Source organism: Paramisgurnus dabryanus, chromosome 6 (genome assembly GCF_030506205.2).
Source record: "Paramisgurnus dabryanus chromosome 6, PD_genome_1.1, whole genome shotgun sequence".
Classification (NCBI taxonomy): domain Eukaryota; kingdom Metazoa; phylum Chordata; class Actinopteri; order Cypriniformes; family Cobitidae; genus Paramisgurnus; species Paramisgurnus dabryanus.
Genome location: NC_133342.1, coordinates 17,190,255 through 17,213,186, shown reverse-complemented (window position 1 = coordinate 17,213,186; position 22,932 = coordinate 17,190,255). Strand labels below are relative to the sequence as shown.

Below are 22,932 nucleotides of genomic sequence, written 5' to 3'. Positions count from 1 at the left end.
AAATGTACATTATACCCTGTAATGCACTTTAAGTTGCATGGTATAAACAGTTCCTCCAGAAAAACGCGATTATGCAATCGCGGGATTCAACGCATAATCAGCCAAAGTCTGCATATTTATGCGGGGGCCGCATTTTTTCAAATAAGCCGCACTTTTGCAGCATAAATTGCAGATTTCCATGAGCAAAGTAGGCGGGGCTTGAATGATTTCATAACCCCCGCATTTTTGTAGCAAAAATCACATATATCTTAGCAGAACGTTGAAAAATTTAGCATTTACTTAACACAACAGAGCCATGTCCCCTGTTGCCATGAGAACGTTATGAAGTGACATGATTATGTGACGTGAACATCATTAAAAAGCAGCAAACAGTTTTTGCTAGTTTCCGCAATTTTTGCAAGTTCCTGCAATTTCATTACATAAAATTGCATAAATATCCCGGATATTCCATCGCATTTTTTAAGAAAACGTGCCGGAAGATCAAGGATTTTTGCCTGCAACAATCCCAAAAAAGCTCCTGTTTTTCTGGAAGGACTGTATAAAAGTGTCTGTCAAATGAATACATGCAATGTATTTTTTATCGTGTTTTATAATGTTGCAGGAACAGATTTTTAAGAAATAGTTTACCCAAACATGACAATTCTTTCATAATTTACCCTCATATCATTTTATATGTACACTATAAGTTTCTTTCTTTGACAGGCACATTCATAAAACCAATGACATTCGAAGTTATCAAAGTGCCACCATGTTTGGTGTTGATGTTGGTTTAACAACATAGTTGATGATGTCACATGGGAGGTGAAGTACTAATTAATCTGTGTAAATCGATTTAATGTCCGATTATTGCTGTAAATAACATATATTGCATCGGAAGACTGATTTTGTTATCGTGATTTAGTTATCTATTGTTTATTTTCAAGATATTTAATTCACGCGCAAGCTCCCTCTTCCCTCTTGTCACTCCTCCCAGGGATTCCCCAGGGTCTTAAAGCTCGTAACCCTGCGCACATGCGCAGTTTTCAAATGCAGCGCTTTCATTCTGTTTACAAATTTAAAGACGTAAAATAAAATTGTAATATATTTAGAATGATGGATATAAACTGTATATAAATATGATCTTTAAGTATCTGGTTCATTAAAAGGCTTCGTCATCACTGTTGAAAGCATATTCATTTCTTATGCATTAGCTTTTTTATTAATTCTCACAGTCATATATCTCAGCAATATCTGGGGCAGAGCTTGCTCTGCTAAAGAAGAAAAGCTGCTCATAGTTTCAGTGTTCATTAGGATCAAAGAGAAATGAAGACCTTTCCAGGGTGTGCTGGAGCCTCATGTTTGTGTGTACCTGCACACCATACCTTATCAGGCTCCTGCAAATGCCAAATTCACCCACGTGCAGCCATAATCTCAGTCTCAAGAGAAAGCACTACTAACTCCTCGGTCTTAATGCACTCTATGTCTTACCCTTTAATTCAGAAGGCTCATTTGACATACGGCTGGCTCCAAGCAAGGTGGCCCTGCCCCAAATGTTTCATTTCCCTGGATATTGTCAGAATGCCAGCACCTATTAATGAACACAGAATTAGAAGGAACACCTGGTCCTCAAATGCTTTGTCAGATAGTTGGAGGGGAGAAATTGAGAAAGCTTTGTGGCCCACACATCTTTCTCCATTTTGTCTCATTAAAATCCTTGGTGTTCTCAATACAGCCACTCAAGCAGTGGGTCGCAATATGTTTTGCAATTTGTACTGTATGCAAACAAAGCAACACAAGTCATGAGCTGGTTCAGTGCCGTAAATGTATAACCGCTCACAGTGTTTTGTCAGTAATGTCACTCTCATTCTCTTTTCAAATAATACACACTATTCTTGGTAATAGACTTTAGTCTGTGCCATATTGACGTGAATGAAAATGAGGCTTTTAGGGAATTACTGTCTATCTATGAATATGTGAAGCTGTCTCAAAGAAACAGTTTGCACAAAATGGCATTTTTTACTTTTGTGCTAAACAATAAAGGAGATTTGTCAACGCAACAGTATTTCATAGTGACCATGTCTGTCAAGATCTAAGAGGATAAAAGCTCCATAATAGTACAGCTTTCAGTGAATAATAGCTTACATTAGTCCACAAAGCCTTAAAAATATAACAAAATTCTGTGAATTACTATACAGTAGTGCCTCATTCATTAAACACAAGCAAAAAAAGATTAGTTTTGCTCACATTTATGAATAAAACCCATTGAATAGACTGTTGATTGTTGCAAAGATTAAAATCATTTAAAAATATTTGTATATATTTATTATATATTAAAGACTTTAATGAAGTTTAAAGAATGATTATAAGAAAAGCCTATTGTCCTGTCTTTGTCTCTGTCTCACAGGTATAAATGAAAAAGCTTATTGTCCCATCTCTGTCTCTGTCTCACAGGTTTAAATGAATGTTTACTTAATAATGGTGGTTGCTCACACATCTGCGTAGACCGGCCTATAGGATTTGAATGCCAGTGTCCCGCTGGGTACAAGCTGCTGGACAAAAGGACATGTGGAGGTCAGGCCTGACTCTTAATTTACTTTCACTCAAGTATATCAATTGATTTTGTCTGTTTACATTATAGACTATAAGCGTAAAGGAAGACTATTGAATTTGATATTGGGTAATACGGTGTGACCCTGTCTATGAAATCAGGCTAAATTTAATAATGAAATTCGAAGCATCCAAGTAGTCCATGAGTTCCTTAACATTACAGTAATTTCAATCTTTGATTCAGTCAATATTAAAGATATCAAGGTTATATATTTCACAGAATTTTCTTTACATCATGTACCATGATTTTATGTAGAAAACAATAAATCACAAACATTTCTTCAGCTCAGTTTTACAGCTGTGACAACTTGTCAAATTTTGTGTACAGTATGTGTACAAATAAAAAATCCTTGCCTCTTAACTTTTTTACTGCCGTTGACGACGAGTTATCTCGTTAATTAGGAGATAACATTTTCATAAAAAAATGTGTTCCTGATGAGGTTTTATGTTAATCTGTAATACTGTGATTATCCACTGGATGCACTAACCCAATTTATAAAAAAACTGAAGCAAAAAAATTATTTACTAATTTTAAACTCTGTATGATTTGATAATCGTTCTGAATCTGATCTCTAACAAAATTCCTTCACAAAAATGCAATTATTTCAACTTTTAGCAAAAAAATTGTTTTTAAGAAAAATATTTAAGAGTTTATAAGCGGAGAAAAAAATATTGATAGGATGAAACGTTTTTTTTCCCGCCCATTTTGTTTGTTTGATAGCAGAGGGTCTGTTCTTTTATTTGATATATTTGTATGATTTTTTAGTAGAAAATTTTCCTGGAAGGCATTTTGTGAAACTTTTGTGAAAATCATAAAAATTGCTTGCGGGCAACTTTAAAAAAGAATGGCTGGTGGGAAATGAGTTAAAATGGCAGAATTACAGTATTTGAAAAAATGGTAACACAGCATTTAGTTTATGTGATGTCATTCAAACGAAAATTTAATCCCTGCATAAAATTATTGTATCAAGTAAATTATGTTACTGTATGTAGTCCATGGGTACAGATCTGCACTCTAAAAATGGCTTGGTTTGTTAAAATGGTTTTTACCCCTGCTCGGTAAATATTGAACAGAACACATGCTGGATTATAAATGACCCAATGCTAGGTTAAAAATGACCCATTGTTGTGTTGTTGAATTGCAACCATGGTTATAATAACCCAGCAGTTTGGTTAAAAAACAGCATTGGATTGATTTAACCCAGCGGTGTGTTCTGTCCAGTATTTACCCAGCATGGGTTAAAAATAACCCAACCAGAGTGTGGGCATCTGACCAGTAGGTTGATTCTCAAAATGTATAGTCTATTTCTAGACCAGGTTAGACCAGTATGAATTTCCATGCTGGTTTACGCTGTTTACGTATGGCTTATTGTTGTTTCAGCTGGTGGAAAGTTGTTCACCAACAATAAATATTTGTCAACAAGTTTGTTAGGGTAGGGACATCTGCATAATAGCATATTTTACCATAATGCATAATGATTCCTCTTAAAAAAGATTGCAGGTCATCAGCTTATATCCAGCAGTCTTGTTTTTGAAGAGGAATCATTATGTTCATTCATCAAGACCTCAGGTTACTTCAGCATGACTGCATAATAATAACATTTGGCTAAATTGTAAAAATTTCCCCAGCAAGCAATACCAATCATTTCACAGTTTAGGTTAACTATACACCTGATGTACAGTACTAGTAACCCACTTCTAGCCAAAATAAATTTGAATTTGGTTACATGCCAGTTTTGCTTTGATATTCCATCATATAAGCAAACTCAACAGTGATTACTGGGTGTTTGGTTTCATTTATTTCTTTTATTTGGCCTATAACTAGACAATACAATTTTCACTGACACCCCAAATTTTGCCTTGTTTTGGCTTAGATGTCAAGGCTATGTTTTTGGACATATCTGCCTCTAGTTAACTAGTAGACTGTATGTTTGGGAGTACCCATCAATTTCCATGTAATTTATCTGTGCTGAGCGGGTAAGCATGTCTGCATGTGTCGCTTTGTTCCACAGACATTGATGAGTGTGAAAACCCTGATGCCTGCAGTCAGATCTGCATCAACCTTAAAGGAGATTTCAAGTGTGAATGTCATTCAGGTTATGAGATGGACCCTGTGAGCAAAACTTGCAAAGCAAAGGGTAAGATATTTTTGGTACTTTTACTGTTGTATTAAAAGCTAATTCCTGTCAGATCCGGTGGTGTAGTGGGTGGTGCTCCGACATGTGGTGCTTTCGCACTTTCGGCGACCCGAGTTCGATTCCCGGCTCGTGGTCGTTTGCCGTTCCATTTCCCTCTCTCCTCCCTGTACTTTCCTGTCCTCTCCTACTCACTGTCAAATAATGGCAAAAATGGCCAAAAAAATATAACTTTAAAACCTAGTTCCTATTTGTTCCAGTCTTTATTGACACGGTTACAGGGTAATATCATAAAGAATCCATTTTTAAGCTTTGACATAAAATTTTTCATTTTAATATGACAACTTAAAACTTCCTTTCTGACGCAAAACACCATTTTGTGAAACTAAAGCCCTGTTAAGATGGTAATTGTTTCTCATGAGGATGTCTGTAAAAATATATTTACATGCCTCCCCATGATAAAACTCACGTGGCCCTGAAAATGCCTTGCTCATGTGATTAATTATTTGATCATTCACATGACCTGGATACTTGATTTTTAGTTATACGTATATGTATATGGAATATGTATAATTTAATATATTTAAACATTTTATTCAGCATTTTTGATAAACATTTTAGTGATTTTTCTTGATTCTCCAATTCGCTGTAGAAGGCCGATGAAAGATTGTCCCCATAAATACTTCTCATACACTCTAAAAACAAACGGTGCTATATAGCACCAAAAGTGGTTCTTTGCTCGTAATCATAGAAGAACCGTTTTTAGTGCCATATAGCACCTGTGAAGCACCAGTGAAGCACCTGTGTAGAACCAAATAGTGCTATGTAGAACCATATGTGGTGCTATATGGCCCCTATTTGGTTCTACACAGGTGCTTCACTGGTGCTTCACCGGTGCTATATGGCACTAAAAACGGTTCTTCTATCATTCCGAGCAAAGAACCACTTTTGGTGCTATATAGCACCGTTTGTTTTTAGAGTGTATAGTTTTAGTTATAAAGGTGTCAATGTTTAAAATTTCCGCGTAGAAAGATGCTTCACTGGTGCAGAATAAATGTGAAGCGCATGACCATACAGTGCTTTTTAGTGGTCTAAAAAATGTGCAAAATGACTTTTGCATTGATCCCCTCTATGAACTCAGAGATCAGTATTCAAAGAAAATTAAATTACCACACGACCTTGGTGTTTGTCAAAAAACTGTAGGTAATTCATCCAAGAATTTTTATGCGGGTGGTCGGAGAAAAACACTAACATTCTGGATTGGACGGCAATAAAATTACTGACTACCTCCTGTAAATGTTGATAAAACCTTAAAGCCCCATGAGAAACAGAAATACACCTTCTGAATAGGGCTTAAGATGTGAAAAAAGTGATTACTTTTAAAAGCTAGGTAACAAGCCTGTTTTTTTTCCTTTATGAGATATATTATTCCCTTAATGAACCATTCAACGAGCACCATTCTTTTCATTAGTTCATGCTCTTAGACACATAGTATTATTATATTGTAGATCAGACCTCACATTCGTTTTTTTCAGTATTTGCCAGAACATTTTGTCCAGCTGTTGCAGAATTTCCAATCAAATGTTATCACATGACTGACTTTGGCTCCGAGGCTCATCAGTCTGCCAGAATAGGACAGCTGAAAAATAGCACAGGCACTTTGTCTTCAAAAGAAGAGTGTGTGCGGTAGACATGAAGACATATCATATTTGAAATAATGTAATATATGTGTTAATATGAAATATTGTTCCTGTAGCTCCTATAGGGTTCGATCCTCAGAGAACACACATACTGATAAAAAATTACCAACTGAATCATGCACAGTGCTATGCATAAAATGCATAAATATACAGTAAATGTAATCATATACAGTATTTAATATAATTTTATGGTGCAAGTAATATAGTTAATATAGAAAAATCCTCTATACTGTAGTAAAAATTTATTTGCCTGTACATTCAAAATATATGGGTCTTGCAAATTTTATTAAATAATGTGTGTCATTTGAGATTTAAAGTTGACTAAATATTTTCTGTGACAGCTGAAACGTTCCTTTAAACTCTTTTTTATACCTTTAAATACCTACTTATTAATACACACCCGTCGGTCTCACCCATGTCTTGTACTTTTGTGTCTTCACTTAGGAAAAAGCCCTTACCTGATGTTCACGAACAGACATGAGATCAGACGCATTGACCTGGTGAAGAGGGACTACACACAGGTGGTTCCTACTCAGAAGAATGCAGTCGCCATTGATATAGATGTAGCTGCCAACCGCATGTTCTGGTGTGACCGTTTTCAACGTAAAATATACAGGTGACCTTAACTAGACCTAATCTTTTAATCTTTTTGAATTTTGTCATCACGCATAATAGGTCTGAAAACTGTTCAGCTAAACTGTAAGCACTTAAAGGCAGCTGTGCCCGTTACGATGAGAGTCTGGCTTAATTTGTGATAAAGTGCTGCTTTACACGGTTGTGATGTTTTCATTTATTAACCGGGGGAAAGAGCTTCAGTTATTTACACAACCCCTCCCTTGCATGCTCAGACCATTAGTCTCTTGATAATAATCTAATAGTTTCAATTTAGACTCAAATGCATTAAAATAAGACACAGAGAGGTTTAACTGTTTAAATGTCATACAGGGTTCCCACAGGTCCTTAAAATCCTTGAAAGTTTGTAAATCTGGGGGAAAAAATTCAAGGCCCAGGGAATTTTTTAAAATATACATAGTAGATACAGGTCATTGAAAGTGCTTGAATCAATTTTAAGCAAGGAGATTTCTGTAAAAAAAATCCATATTATTCCCAGTGTAGTTTAGGATAATATCATACAATTTCTAGTCTTTTTAAGCACGTGTGCTAAACTGTTCACTTTAAATGCTTTTATCTTCTGTATGTGAATGTTTATTCATACCAAAATGCTTTTTTGCATAGTTGTGTTTGACACATTAAAACGTCTCGGGTTACGAATGTAACTGTTGTTCCCTGAGAAGGAAACGAGACGCTGCGTCTCCCTTTCCATACTTCCTGCGTCCCTCTTACGCCGTCTTTGGCTATATTTCATATAGCGATATACTTCCTGGCTCCCGCGTCACCCTGTCTTTATCGTTAAGCCTCACCATTGGTTGAATTTGATATACACATTCAGACGCACTTACCCCTGGAGGCGTCCCCAAAGTGTCACCGCAGTGACGCAGCGCAAGTTCCCTTGAAAGGGAACTGTAACAATGTATCTTAAAAGGTAACACGATGTTACCTTGCTCTCACTCGAAATGTGTCCCCACATTTAAGCCTTGAAATTCAGGGTATTAGACCTGGAAAGTCCTTGAAAGGTCCTTGAATTTGAAGTTAACTAAGGTGTGGGAACCCTGCTCATATTACTGATGCCGTGTGACCATTTTTTGGGGAATTTGGTGCGTATTTCCTTTGTTCAACCATGTTTTAATGTCTTTTATTTTGCACTTTAGTTATTCCCTATTTAGTTATTAAAATGATTCCACATTTAATTTGATGTCACGTATTTGACTTTCCTGAAAATAGATACAGTACCTCACAGGAACCCATTATCATGTGACATGTCTTTATTTGGCAGTGTTCTGCCCCTGTATCCTCTCTCACTGTCTATCTTTTGTCTCCTTTGGACTTCAAACGGATGATAAAGTGCAAAGTCATTAGCTGTAACTGCTCCACTGTGATGTTGAAGTCATTTAAAATGAGATTGAAGTTGATAATAGAACGCCACGGGGTCTTGATCTGGGGACCTGGATATACGGAGAGACCTGTGGCACTGATGAGCACTTCAGATGATGTGTAGATCTGTTGGTGATGTGTGAAGTGAAATGTATTTGACCTTACACTATTTCTGAACAAATGTTTTTCTGTCATTATTGGATTTTGAACCAGCTGCAAACGCAAATTCTCATTGAAAATCAATAAACTAATGGTTTTATTACTTTAAATTATTCACAAACTACACTACTGGCCCTTTAAATATATGGCATTTATTACTTTTGCTATATTTATTACATTACAAGGAATCTCTCTCTCTCTCTCTCTCTCTGCAGTGCATACATCCACGAAGCAAGCGATCCGTCTCGTCACGTTACCCTGATCAACACGGATCTGCATTCCCCGGAGGGTCTTGCTCTAGATTGGGTTCACCACAACCTCTACTGGACTGATTCGGGTGACAGAACCATATCTGTCGCTTCAACAGATGGGAGCAGAAGACGAGTACTGATCAACACCGAGCTGAGTGAGCCGCGGGCCATCGCTGTGGATCCAGAACGAGGGTAAGCACGTCTCTCAGAGGGCAGCTATCAAACCGATCTCATCCCAACATCTTACAAGCCAGAATGGCTTTAAAGGTCACAGGAATGATAAGACATGAATGTCACTAAGCAGTTGTTACATTTTTTTATTAATATGCATTAAAGAAATAGCTCACTCCAAAAAATTGTATATGACTGGTATAGCGTGAGGATAAGTAAAATGCCCAGGAAGAGCAGCAACAAAGTGTAAGCCTGCAACATTTACAGGAAATAAAATGAGATTTGGCTCTTTTGCAAGGCATTTATAGTTCAAGGACTGTCTAGACTGGCACTTCTACTTAATGCTGCTCATACAGGGAAAAAATCCAAAAAATCTGTTACCAGATATTTTACATTGTGCATAAAGTCTGAGTTTGGTTCAGCTTATTTTGGAAGCAAAGTGACCTACCACAGTTTGTTTAATCTGATTTTGTCTCTTTACTTGCTATTGCAATAAGTTTAACTTAACTCTAAATGTCAATATTTGATTCCACTAGTATGAAAACACTGGCAAATTCGAAGAGCCCCTAATCCAGTTTTAAAGAGCCCCTATTATGTTCCTTAAAACAACGTTTGCTTTGTGTATTTTGTTTAATGAAGTGTGTTCGCAAGGTTTATGAAAAAATGTATTTTCCCATTCCATACATTTATGGTGCTCCTCTAAGGCACAGTGCGCTCCGGTTGGACTGCTGTCCAGTGGGTTGTGATTTCCCAATACGCACAACCGGCGCAACGTCACAGAATGTCTCTAAACAGGTTAACGCCCACTTTTAGGGGAAAACAAACTAGACTTTCCATTGAGTTGCATACAAAATAGCGGAACAAATATAGCGAAATTACACAAATTTGATGCTGGGAGAATGAAAGGGACATGTTTTTAACCCTCAATCGGTCCTTGGGGTCTATATGACCCCAAACGACATTCCATTGGTTAACAAAAAAGGTTCCCTTCATCTCAGAGATGTGAAACTTTGTGACTTTTCCTACATAATCTATCTTTACATATACAAAAAACTGGGCTTGATTCGGTTGTTCTAAAGTTATGTAAAAAAAAATTATCAATCTTTCCCTTGGGGTCAATATGACCCCAATTGAAAGTGAATGGGAAATGCAAAAAAAAGTACTTTTTTTCCATTTGTCCAAAAATAAATATCAATAAATCCAGCATAAATCTGAAACTTTTGACACAAAAATGAAGGCCTGGTACTTGTGCACAAATGCAATGCAAAAAACACATGCTCACACAAACACATACACGTATGACTGTCACAGAGAGCATTTTTGTGGAATTTGACAAATAAAACAAATGTATATTTTTCTTACAATTATGCTTTCAATTTTGGGGTCATATAGACCCCAAGGGCCATAAGTGTAAACCGAAAACGAGGAGCGTTTGAGGGTTAAATTGACCAAATTAAATTTGTTGATGTATCTTTCGGGCTCTATGGCAGGCAGGGTGGACATATTCATCTTGCTGCTTACTATCATAGTTCTTTTGTTTTGAATATTCTTCATATCTCTTATTCATCCTCACTTAGCACTTAATAGCAGAATAAACAGCACATGACTTCTGGTAAACACTTTCACAGGTTTATGTACTGGTCTGACTGGGGGATCAGAGCCAAGATAGAGAAGGCTGGCATGAATGGTGTAGATCGACAGGTATTGGTGTCTGCAGACATCGAGTGGCCCAATGGAATCACTTTAGGTAAGAAGTTCTGTATCAGGTAGTAAACATAAGAATTTATGCTTATTTAAAAAGATAGCTTTTTGAATGCACTGTCACGTCTTTATAATAGATGTAGTTGGCAAGCGTTTGTACTGGGTGGACTCAAAACTTCATCAGATCTCCAGCGTGGATTTAAACGGGGCTCAACGCAGAGTCATCCTATCGTCCATCGAGAGACTCGGCCATCCTTACGCCCTTGCTGTGTTTGAGGTGAGTATGTTTGTATTTGTTGTACTGTACATGTAGAGATTGTCTACCATACTTTTTGGTAAAAATGGAACATACTTCGACATTCAGCCTATTGTCAGAGCTGTGTGTCTGTTTCCTGTGTGTATTTAATATAAGTGTGCATTTGCCTGCCTCCAGTTAACACCAGAAGGTTTGTGTACTTTATATTTAATGCTTGCTGTGCATCAGCATATTGCAATAAATGTATCTGTTGTTCAAGCCTCCGGCACTAAGCAATGGATCCCACACACAGCGCTTGTCTTGTTGCATGATTATTTATATAGTAGATTATTTAGAGCTGTGGCTGGCCAGTAATTCGTCTTTACTCTTGGCACTGTAGTTTTGGTACTCCATGGTACACTAACAAAGGGATGGAGTGCTGAGTTTACACAAATAAGAGTTACCTCACAGAAAAGCAGATTATTGAGTTTTCCCAAACTCACTGGAGTCTGAAGTTGTGGTGAACAATGTAATCTAAGATGAACCAGATCCTTACAGCAGAGAAAGACCGAGGCGGAGTAGTGTTGTTCATTGCGTCTGTAAAGCTGAAGGGATTTCCGACACCTACACAGCAGGCACAGGATTAAAGGTCTTAATACAGCAGCTTCAGTCTGGCGAGAGATTTCACCTTAGTAATACAGCTTACTGTTTTTTTAATATACAAAACAACTTTTTCTAGACAGCATTATTATGGTGCTTTTCCATTGCATAGTAACCAATGGTTTGGTTTGGGTCAGGTCGGGTCAGCTCACCTTACTTTGGCTTGGTTAGCTTTTCCATCGAGTTTAGTACTGTATCACTTCGGAGTGGGAGGGATTATAGGCGTGTTGTTATATTTGCGCTGCCTACTGCTGTGACATCATACAAGTGAGAGTTTGTTGTACATTCCCATACATGTATTAAATTAAAATTGACCACCACAAATAGATGTTTGCACTTCGCGTTTATCACTACATTTGTCTCACATGACAGTTTCTGTACAAACACCCGTGCCGTCAGTCGACGTGCTCCGCTGAGCTTCATTTAAGTTGCATTTAAGCGTATATGCTGGCGTGCGCGTAGCGAATGTGCCGCCACAAACTGCAAGTCTGAAAAAACTGTTATGGTGTCCCTGATTCTCAACCTGTGGATGTTTTTAATCGCTAAAAGGGAGTTTGGGAATTTACAGCAAAGCACAGATGACAACAGGTTTACTCGAGACAGCGCGAGCTAGCATAAAGGCAAAGCTAATCTTTTACATTATAGCGATGATGTTGGTAGTGATGATTCTCTCAGACCAATCAGTGATCTACAGTGTTTTCACGTCACGTTTTGGTATCAGCTGGGGTCGCTTGAAACCCTGATCGAGGTGGTACTAAAAAGGTAGTGGGTACTACGTACTGCTCCCAGTGGAAAAGCACCTAAAAGTAAGCTGACCCGACCCAAACCGTTGGGTACTATACAATGGAAAAGCGCCATTAGTAGTTTTTTTTAGACAGGGTGATCAATTCTGAATTGATTTCCATTGCTTCAAACAAAGCTCAATATTTGTAGTAAGGGCAGATTGAACAAGAAATGCTTTGTCTGGCTCCCTTTCATTTTCTAATTAGTGGTGCATCACTATTTCTGTTGCTCATCCTTTTGTTTGGAATTTAAAGTTTAAGATTAAAAGTAAGGTGCATATCACACACATAGCAGTACCCTAGTACATTACAGCGCTCTGGCATCATGGTGACAGGTTATTCACAGGAAATTGGAGTCAATTTTTGCTCTTGTGTCTCTCTCAGGATCGGGTATACTGGACGGACCGTGAAAAGGAAGCTGTCTACAGCGCAAACAGACTCACGGGTCAAGATGTGACCAGTCTCGCTGAACACCTGAATGATCCGCATGATATTGTGGTTTTCCATGAGTTAAGCCAACCTGAGGGTATGTAGAGTTCAGTGCAGTTTGTATTTTTATTTATTTGTTTTCCAATCTTTACATTTTTGCCTAAAATGGCATACTGCAAAACGTTAATATTCAACCTTGAAATTTTTCTAATCTATTATGCCTGCCATTTTATTTGGCAGATACTTCTATCTAAAGTGATTTACAGTGCATTCAGTCAATATTTTTTTCCTGTAAATGTGTTTCCTGGCCTCAAACCGTTGATTGTTGCTAATGCAAACTCCACTTTTATAAGTACATTAAAGCAACACTATGTAGTTTTTTTTACCTTTAAATAATGTCTCTAAAATTATTTCAGTGATAGAACAACTTTTAACTGGACATATTGTACTGTTGCTGCAACCTGAGCGGCTCTCCTGATTTTGCCAAGTGGTTGATGTCCTCAGGGCAACATTATGTTGACCCTGGGACAACATTTCAATCAACCAATCAGATTTCAGAAATAAGTTTACAGTTTGTTTTAAATTTAAGCTTGCAACCAGGATTAGCTGTTTCTAGACCATTGTTTTTCACTAATCATGTCCCTCTGATTTTAGGGTTTGGTTATGGTAAGGGTTGGGGTTTGGGTTGGGTTTAGGTTTTATTTAGAAAAATGTTGTCCTTGGGTCAACACAATATGTTGCCCTGTGGACATCAACCACTTGGCAAAATCAGTTTGAGCCAACCTGAGCAGCCTCCTAGCTGCTACAAGCACACTCTGAAAGTGGCGGTGGAGGGTAGAGCACACAGCCCCGCCCCTCCCCCTGCCCGCAGAAGAGTGTCTGATACCAGGCACTGTTGCGCTTTTCAACCACATGGGGGAGCTGTAAGTCATTTTTACATGGAAACTACATAGTGTTGCTTTAACTGATAATTTACTCACCCCCATGTCATCCAAAATGCTTATTTCTTTCTTTCTACAGTGGAAAGGAAATTAATGAACAACTATAGCCTGATTCATGATTTTAAATTTCCTTTGGTGTGTAAGTGTGTATTAGTACATGTTAACGATATGCAAAAGGTACAAACCCCAATGTAAACGATGACGCAAGTTATTATTTCCAACGTAAATCTCTTTTCTTGAACTACAACAAACACACAAACTGAAAGTAACAGTTTACTTCCTGGGCCTGTTAACGTAGACAAGACCGACATTATCATAATTCCTCCCGCCTTGACTCACAGCATGTAAGTTAACTCCTGTAAGCATTGCATTGTGAGCAAATCTTTCAAACATGGTAAGGGGCGTCATATTTCCTATGGCTGACGTCAGAGGTATTCAGGCCAATCACAACGTACAGATTAGCCGGCGAATCATGGACACAGTGCTTTTCATATCGATGAGTTTTGTACAAAATCAATGCGTTAGAGGAAGACAGGATATCTGGAGCTACAAAAATGTACGGTATGTGGAAAATAATGTGTTTTTAAACCATAAACCACGCAAACACATTGTGTATTATACCAAATACACAAAAAACGTTGTTTAGCAATTAAATGGGTGCACTTTAAGTTTTTCCCCGGATTTTTTCTATATAGTGAACTTCAATTGAACCCAATGGTTTAAAGTTCCAAATGGCAGTTTTAATGCAGCTTCAGCGGGCTCTAAATGAACCCACCCGCGGCATAAAGGTCTTATCTAGCAAAACGATCATCATGTACTCTTTACCACCACTTCTCGTCTTACGCCAGCCCTAGAATGAGCATCCCCTACCTTACATATTATGTAATCATGCCGAAAGTTCATGCATGTCGTATGTGAAACGCACATGTACACCCACACTGTTAAACCTTGCTGTAGATTTCTGGGTAAATAACTGTAAAATAGGCAGTATTTATCTTTAACATCGGTGAAAGGTATTTTACTGTGATATGAGGTGCAGTTAGGCTGCACTAATAATAAACTACAGTAAATTACTCTTTGCACCAATTAAGGAAAATAACTGTATTAAAAATATTAAAAAAATATTATCTGGTAAATTACTGTCCTCTATATTCCCCATGATGCACTACATCACAATTTATTGAAAACTGTTTACATCTTCAGTCAGAAAACAAGGATTAATGCATTAACACACACATATGCACACATGTGCATGCATACAAACAATTCATCCACAGATGCAGGTGTCACCAATTTGCCTTGATAAACTTGTTTGTTTGTTTGTTTGTTTGTTTACTCTGGAGCGTGCTGTGTTCAACAATATAATAGTGGATTTGTATGTTTAAAAGCTGAAAATGGATCACACAACTTTGAGTAAGTAAACTGTTAAAATATTTGTGAGTGCCTTTAAAACACATAAAGGTAAGATTCCAAATAGCTTCCTGATTAGCAAGTTTTTAGCATCTCCTATCAACGTTAACCCTTGTGCATTATTCAAATTCACTGCCCTTTCATGTTGTTTGTGGCCAAAAAAGGCCACTAAATGAAACTGTTGTAAAAATGTATCAGATCAATATTTTTCAAAAAAAAAAATTATAAATCTGTTAATCAACCTCAGTACTGATCAAAATTACCAACAAAAATTCCATGATTGTAACTCTTTAATTGCCAAGTTAATAAGTGATGTTACTTATTTGGGAAAAACACAAAATTACTTATTTTCAATATAAAAAGTGATTTTGGACTGGATTTTTAAACCCTTTTCACAGTCAGATTAGAAAAAACATTGGCTTTGATGAATTTCTAGATTTTGTGCAACTCAGATTTTATTTTTTTTTCTTCCTCATTTATTGTTAGTGGCTGTTTTTGCCCCATTGACTTCCATTATAGCAACATTTTTTGATTGCAAAGCCATTACACCTTATTATCAAGCATTTTTGATTGTTGGTGGTTTTTATAACACTAAACATAAAATAAATCTTTCAAAAGTTTTAGAGTACCACAATGATCATGCATCTTTGATTATTGGTGGTTTTACCACTGTTTAAACCATGTTGCCAGTTATTTACTGTATTGTCATAGACACAGTACTATACTGGCTGTTGTGGTTAAAAGTCTTTTTTTATATTTTTGGCGAAAATAACCACTATGCCTCGGTTGGAATTGTTTAGAGCCCTTTTGAAGCTGCATTAAAACTGCAATTTGGACCTACAAACCGTTGAAGTTCATTATATGGAGAAATATCCTGGAATGTTTTCCTCAAAAGAACTTAATTTCTTTTCGACTGAAGAAAGAAAGAGAGAAACATCTTGGATGACATGAGGGTGAATAAATCAGGAAATGTAAATCATTTAGACAGAACAATCTGGCACCAAATGAACGTCAACAGTATACTAGTAACTACTGTTTGCAGTGTAAGTCTTAAGAGACTGAAAATAAAGTGTGCGTGCTCTGTGTACTGTAGCACACACAATGACATTTGTACCACATCCTGTTGACAGATGATAAATCACTGTTGTGTTGTGACTGTTGTTTGTGTGTTAGCTCCTGACAGCTGTAACCTGGGTGGCGTGACCAACGGAGGTTGTGACTTCTTATGTCTGCGAGCCCCTCAGATCAGCGAGCACTCACCCAAATACACCTGCGCTTGCCCTGATGGAGAGGAGCTGAGCCCTGACACACGCCAATGTGTACCCGGTGAGCCCATCACATTACATCGCCTACTAGCCAGGTGCAATGAGACCAACAGCAAATTATCTCATTTGGCTTCTATTTTTGCTGCTCCAAGACAGTAGTTTAAACATCATACTCATCTCCTCGTTGCCTGTGAATGTCATGTCATTCAGAAGTTTCATTTCAGACAGATGGCAACTTATTCTTTGTGAGCCTTATGTCTATAGTAGTTGGTAATTATCTTAATTATATACATTTCTTTCTTTGTATATTCTCACCTTTTACCTCCAGTCCAAAATGACACTGCTGTAACGCCTACTGTCCCCATCAACGTCACCATGGAAACCGCTTCAGTGGCTGCTCAGGAACCAGAGTCTCCTGCAGCAGTGACCTCTCAGTCTGATAATATAGCAGAAACCATTGTGCCATCACTCTTTACTTCCGGCCCTGAGGAGCCACTCGTCTCCTCGAATGCTACAGAGCAGAGTCCAGCACAGACATACAGTACCACACTGGGAGATACAAGCAACCTGTCTCACCACTGTAAGTGTGTGTCTTCAGTCAAACTGAGCCTTCGCTAAGCCCCGCCCCCTTAATTACAGTCTTGACAAGCTTTACAGAACCTTACGTTGGTCTGAACCACAAATTTCCATTTTTGGTGTGCTTATAAAGTGGGATAGTTCAATAGGTTTTATTCTTTTCTGGGAAGGAAAAATGATGTGCATAGAATTCAAATCGGTTAACAGCTTGAAAATGTCATCAGATATAGCATAGACCAAGTAACATGGACTGTTGCTATGTTTGACAGTCTTTTAAAACAGGATATGGGGTTTTATGCATGGGGTCGGAACCATTGTATGTGGGTGGGACAAGACCCAACCATTTTTTAAGAACAATGATATTGCCCCACTCACTTTTTCTCTAATTTAGCGCATGTGTTTGTTCACTTGTCAGAGAGCCATCAGTCAAATCCATTTCACTTGAGGAGTCCCTTATTAAAATATACTCCGTTCCGCGTTTTAGGGAATTCAATGTAAATTAAACTTTATTTCGTGTTTTTACTACTTTCACCTGCTGCACGACCACAACACAACAAGGCAAACAAAGCTTTTAGGGTATAATTAAAATGTATTGATTGATTAAAGGGATAGTTCACCCAAAAATGAATATTCTGTCATAATTTACTCACCCTCATGTTGTTAAAAATTTGTATAAATTTCTTTGTTCTGATAAACATGAAAAGGAAAATATTTTGAGAAATGTTTGTAAGCAAACCGTTCATGGACCCCATCTACTTCCATAGTATACTTTTTTCATACTATGGAAGTGAATGGGGCCCACAAACGGTTTGCTTACAAAATATCTTCCTTTGTGTTCATCAGAACAAAGACATTTATGCCGGTTTGTAACAACCTGAGAGTGAGTAAATGATGAAAGAATTTTCATTTTTGGGTGAAAAAATTCATTTAAATTTCATTTAAAAGGCACCAGAATTAAAGAAAATTGAATTTACTTCAGTAAATGCTTTGGACCCACCCACCCACAATTATTATTATTTTTTTGCTTCCGACGTCCATGGTCTTATAGCAAATATGGGTCTTTTAGTTATAATTTTGTCTGACTTATATCAGGATTTATTTTTTATTGGGAGAAATATGCACCTAAACCTACAGTAATTGTAATTGTGCATTTTAAATATGCTTATAATCTGCGATTTCTGTTTGTTTGTTTATTTATTTATAAAGCACACAAATTACAGCACAGTGCTTTCTAAATACATTTTTTCACAGTGTTTCTAAATACATTTAGAAAAGAAAATAAACAATAAAAATAAAAAAATGATTAAGATATACAATGTTAAACGTAAAATGTAATACAACACTGCAAAAAAATATTTTCAAGAAAAACAATTCTTAGTATTTTTGTCTTGCTTTCAGTAAAAAATATCTAAGAATTCTTAAATGAAGATGCTTTTTCTTGATGAGCAAAACAACCCAAGAAAAAAAGTCTAGTTTTTACACAAAAAATATCAAATTTAAGTGATTTTGTGCATAAAACAAGCAAAAAAATCTGCCAATGGGGTAAGCAAAAAAAATCTTGAACACTTTTGTTAAACACTAAATTTGCTTACCCCATTGGCAGATATTTTGTTTGTTTTATGCACAAAATCACTTAAATGTGATATTTTTTGGTCTAAAAACTAGACTTTTATTCTTGGGTTGTTTTGCTCATCAAGAAAAAGCATCTTAATTTAAGAATTTTTAGATATTTTTTACTGAAAACAAAACAAAAATACTAAGAATTTTTTTATTGAAAATAATTTTTCGCAGTGAACTTTATGCAATTTTCAAGTGGAGGAAAAGGCTTTTGATAGCAGGTAAGATTTCGACTCAGTTTTAAAATCAGACAGTGGGTCTCAATCACTAAGCATGCGTACGCACAAATTTGTGCCTGAGATGTGCATACGGATGTTTTCACAAACAAATTGTGATTCAACAAAAACTTTTGTATCAAAATGTCTTCTAAATGTAGGCAAAAATTCCAGAAAACCTAAAACCACTCGTACGCAATAATCACGTTTACGCTATTATCAAATACTAGGCTATAATTATAATGTTTATAATAATGTTGATATATAAAATGTACATGATTATATTTTATATTATAATATTTTCTTTATTATATATTATTATACATGATCTATATTATTATTATATACATTATATTAAATATTATTATAGCCTACTTATTTTTTCTAAACATATAAAGAAGATGCGTGTAATGACAAATCTTCACGCTTTCCTTCCTCACTTTTTAAATCTCTATATACAGTAAAAGCGTCTGCTTAATGCCTAATGTAGCTTATACGTCATGTAATTATAATGAGAAGTCCAACAGCAATCACTTGATCTTTTGTCTGTTTTATTTTAGATACAGTTTTGCGCCTCTGTCATATAAATTAAATGTCATATTTGTTAACGCATCCATTACTTATATGTTACTCCAGTTGGAAGACAGCACTGGCTTCCTCCAGCGACAGCAAAGCCTCCCAAATAAAAATGCTAAGCAAAACGAAACTTTACCGATAATAAATATCATCATGGATTTCTTTTAAGGCTCTTTTGCTTCTATGACAAACTGCTCTAAAATTTTCTGTGGACTCACATCCCATTTAATTAAGCTGCCAAGCGATCTGACAACAACAGATGCGTTGTTTCTACAATACATCATTTACGGCATTGTGATGCTTATGGCATCTTTTGGGACTGATCCTGGCAATGTTACTAGGTCCCATTCTGAGGGTACAATCCGATACGTGTTTGGGTTCATCCAGAAGGCACTCTGGCAATTAATGCCAATTTTCTGGGATCAACACGGTGTGTAAAAGAGGTATTGAGATATAATAATATTTTAACAGATTCAGAAACCGCATTGGATTTTTTTTGCAAGTTTCCCTAATGCACTGATAAAAATACAGAAAGCTTGTCAATATTCTAGGGGTGAAGGTTTACAAAGGGTCAATTTTGCTGCATCAGCTTGTATGACTTTATTAGGTGATCTCAAGGATAAATGCATGAAACGTCTAAATGTATACGCAACTCTTCTCTTTTATTCTCCTGTAGCCGGCAATGATTTGTTCCTCCTTGGCCGTAATCTGACAGTGGCGGTGCTTGGCGTTGTAATTCCCATAGGTACGTACATCTTCAACCTCTCTGGCACAGAAGGGCCACTAGGGTCCTGCTCTGTGCTATTTTAAGAGCAGTCGAACACCAGCATTACTCACCAATGCATGAACTACAAGGTGATTGAGCCGAGGGCAACAGACTCAGCTGTATGTAAATGCAAGTGTGTGTGTGTGTGTGTGTGTGTGTGTGTGTGTGTGTGTGTGTGTGTGTGTGTGTGTGTGTGTGTGTGTGTGTGTGTGTGTGTGTGTGTGTGTGTGTGTGTGTGTGTGTGTGTGTGTGTGTGTGTGTGTGTGTGTGTGTTGTGTCTGACTGAATTTAGATTCACACCACTTTATTGTCTTAGTGAGCCAAGAAAGAAATTCCCCGAGCAGTGCTACGAAACATCAAGCCTGCTGCATTGCAGAGAGAGCAGATGTTATGATTTCTCTGATTTAGTTTTGTTAACTTAATATTTGTTGAGAACATACCATTCATTCTGCATGGCACAGCACTGATTGTTGTGAGCTATTAGATTTTTGTCATACCAATGCTTTCATTTTGTCTTTTTGATGAAGACAAAATGTTTTCCTGCTTACTCAGTGTATACCCTATCTATCTATCTATCTATCTATCTATCTATCTATCTATCTATCTATCTATCTATCTATCTATCTATCTATCTATCTATCTATCTATCTATCTGGTTGCCTTGTCAATCATTCCATCCCCAGTCAACCATGCGTTAACATGTCCCTCACGGCTGTATGTTAAACACATGCAGTTCCTATCGTTGCCACAGTGGTCTTCGGGGTCCTGTGTGCCGGCGTTTACCTCGTATACCGCAATTGGAGGCAGAACAGCACCAAGAGCATGAACTTCGACAATCCAGTCTACCGCAAGACCACGGGAGAGACAGAAGAGGACGAGATCCATATCGGCCGTACCGACGGGTTGGCTGGACATCATCACCCTTACCCTGGACCCGTAGTTGGCATGACTCCAGTCGGTACGGCATCGTGCCCACCCTTCATCGCTTTACCTCTGGGGACCGGCATACCAGATCCAGCTACACACTGGTACACAGATCAACCCACCATCTCTAGTGCTAAATGAAGTGGAGAACTTTATAAATACTGTGACCTCAAAGTTTAGGACTGAGACAGGGCTGCCAAGCTATGCAGGAACTGATCCAGCAAGGTTGGACAAATGGACAGTTTCTGAAGTGCATTAAAATGATGCACTGCAAATGCTGGGTACTCGTACAGTATGATTAGAGGCTGAAAGTATGGTAAAAAAATGCTTAACGGATTTACCTATATTTGTTTGGTACACTTAACACAGGTTTATTGCTGATTATAACAACCATTGAACATTTTGCTCTTAAACAATCTTGCAATTGTTTAGATTATTCTTAAAAGTAATATTACTGCACTGTAATTTACATTCAGTCTCAGAGAAACATTTTACTACTAACATCACTTTGTGATACAAGTGGTTTAGGTGGTTAAAATATACAGTAAATGGTACAAGTGGTTAAGGAAATTAGATGCAATCTCAAAAGTAACTATTATTAATTTAGACCTATGACATATACAGTACCCTCTCAAAAATGCTGAGTTGTTTTTAACCTATGTTTGGGAAAAACTTAGAAAATGTTAAAGGAACATTTCACTTTTTTTGAAAATATGCTAATTTTCCAGCTCCCCTAGAGTTAAACAGTTGATTTTTACCGTTTTGGAATCCATTCAGCTCATCTATGGGTCTGGCGCTACCACTTTTTGTATAGCTTAGCACAAACCATTGAATCTGATAGACCATTAGCATCGCGCAAAAAAAACAACAACGAGTTTGGATACTCTTTCTATTTTAAACTTGACTCTGACAGAAAATTAAAAGTTGCGATTTTCTAGGCAGATATGTCTAGGAACTATAAACGGTTTCAGCAGTAACAACATAAACAAGTGGCTGTCGTGGTCTGCACGTAACTTCCGGCAAACTCCGCTAAGAATAAATAACAAAAAAGTTCTTTAAACGTAGTTTAATTATATAACAAGTTAAAAAACAACACATAGATTACCTAGGAAACCAAAACATTTGTTATTTTCAATGAGGCATTTGTTCAAGAGATCAGTTTAGCAATTAGTCAGACTATTAAAAAAAAAACGAAACCGGAAGTAAAGTTTGGATCCAGACGTGTATCGTATCAGTGCACGTGCGTCCGATGAAACTGTCTATACTCTCATTCTGCCGTAATAATCAAGGACTTTGCTGCTGTAAAATGGCTGTAGGAGGTGCAGTGTTATTACGCAGCAGCCGAAAATAGTCCCCTTAAGTAACTTTCAATGACAGGGGACTATTTTCGGTCAGTGCGTAATATCACTACGCCTGCTGCAGCCTTGATACGGCAGCAAAGTCCTTGATTTTTTCGCCAGTTTGAGAGAATAGTTCCTAGCCATATCTGCCTTGAAAATCACAACTTTTAATTTTCTGTCGGTCTTAGTACACGATGTAACTACAGAAGAGTCAAGTTTTAAATAGAAAAAATATCCAAACTCTTTGGTTATTTTTTAGCTCGATGCTAATGGTCTAATTAGATTCAATGGATTATGCTAAGCTATGCTAAAAGTGGTAGCGCCAGACCCGGAGATCAGCTGAATGGATTCCAAAACGGTAACAATCAAATGTTTAACTCTAGGGGAGCTGGAAAATGAGCATATTTTCAAAAAAAGTGGTGTCCTTTTAAGATTTGCCACAAACATGGGTTGAAACAACCCAGCATTGTTGTGCAATTGGGTATTAATCTGTTATTTATA

The 22,932-nt window shown here is 37.1% G+C and overlaps 1 protein-coding gene across 2 annotated transcripts in view; it reads left to right on the top strand.

Moving 5' to 3' along the window:
* LOC135749978 (low-density lipoprotein receptor-related protein 8-like) overlaps positions 1 to 21,835 on the top strand; it is a 75,777-nt gene extending 53,942 nt beyond the window's left edge. Inside the window, exons 8-18 of one of the 2 annotated variants that reach the window (XM_065268709.1) lie at positions 2,431 to 2,550; positions 4,599 to 4,724; positions 6,866 to 7,037; positions 8,788 to 9,015; positions 10,623 to 10,741; positions 10,833 to 10,972; positions 12,757 to 12,898; positions 16,326 to 16,478; positions 16,746 to 16,997; positions 20,078 to 20,146; positions 20,919 to 21,835. In XM_065268709.1, coding sequence (XP_065124781.1) covers positions 2,431 to 2,550; positions 4,599 to 4,724; positions 6,866 to 7,037; positions 8,788 to 9,015; positions 10,623 to 10,741; positions 10,833 to 10,972; positions 12,757 to 12,898; positions 16,326 to 16,478; positions 16,746 to 16,997; positions 20,078 to 20,146; positions 20,919 to 21,232 — 1,835 coding nt within the window. In that variant the 3' untranslated portion in view covers positions 21,233 to 21,835. Of the gene's footprint in view, positions 1 to 2,430; positions 2,551 to 4,598; positions 4,725 to 6,865; positions 7,038 to 8,787; positions 9,016 to 10,622; positions 10,742 to 10,832; positions 10,973 to 12,756; positions 12,899 to 16,325; positions 16,479 to 16,745; positions 16,998 to 20,077; positions 20,147 to 20,900 lie in introns of both variants that reach the window. The other variant, XM_065268700.1, reaches the window with a different exon arrangement.
* The last annotated feature ends 1,097 nt before the right edge of the window (positions 21,836 to 22,932 follow it).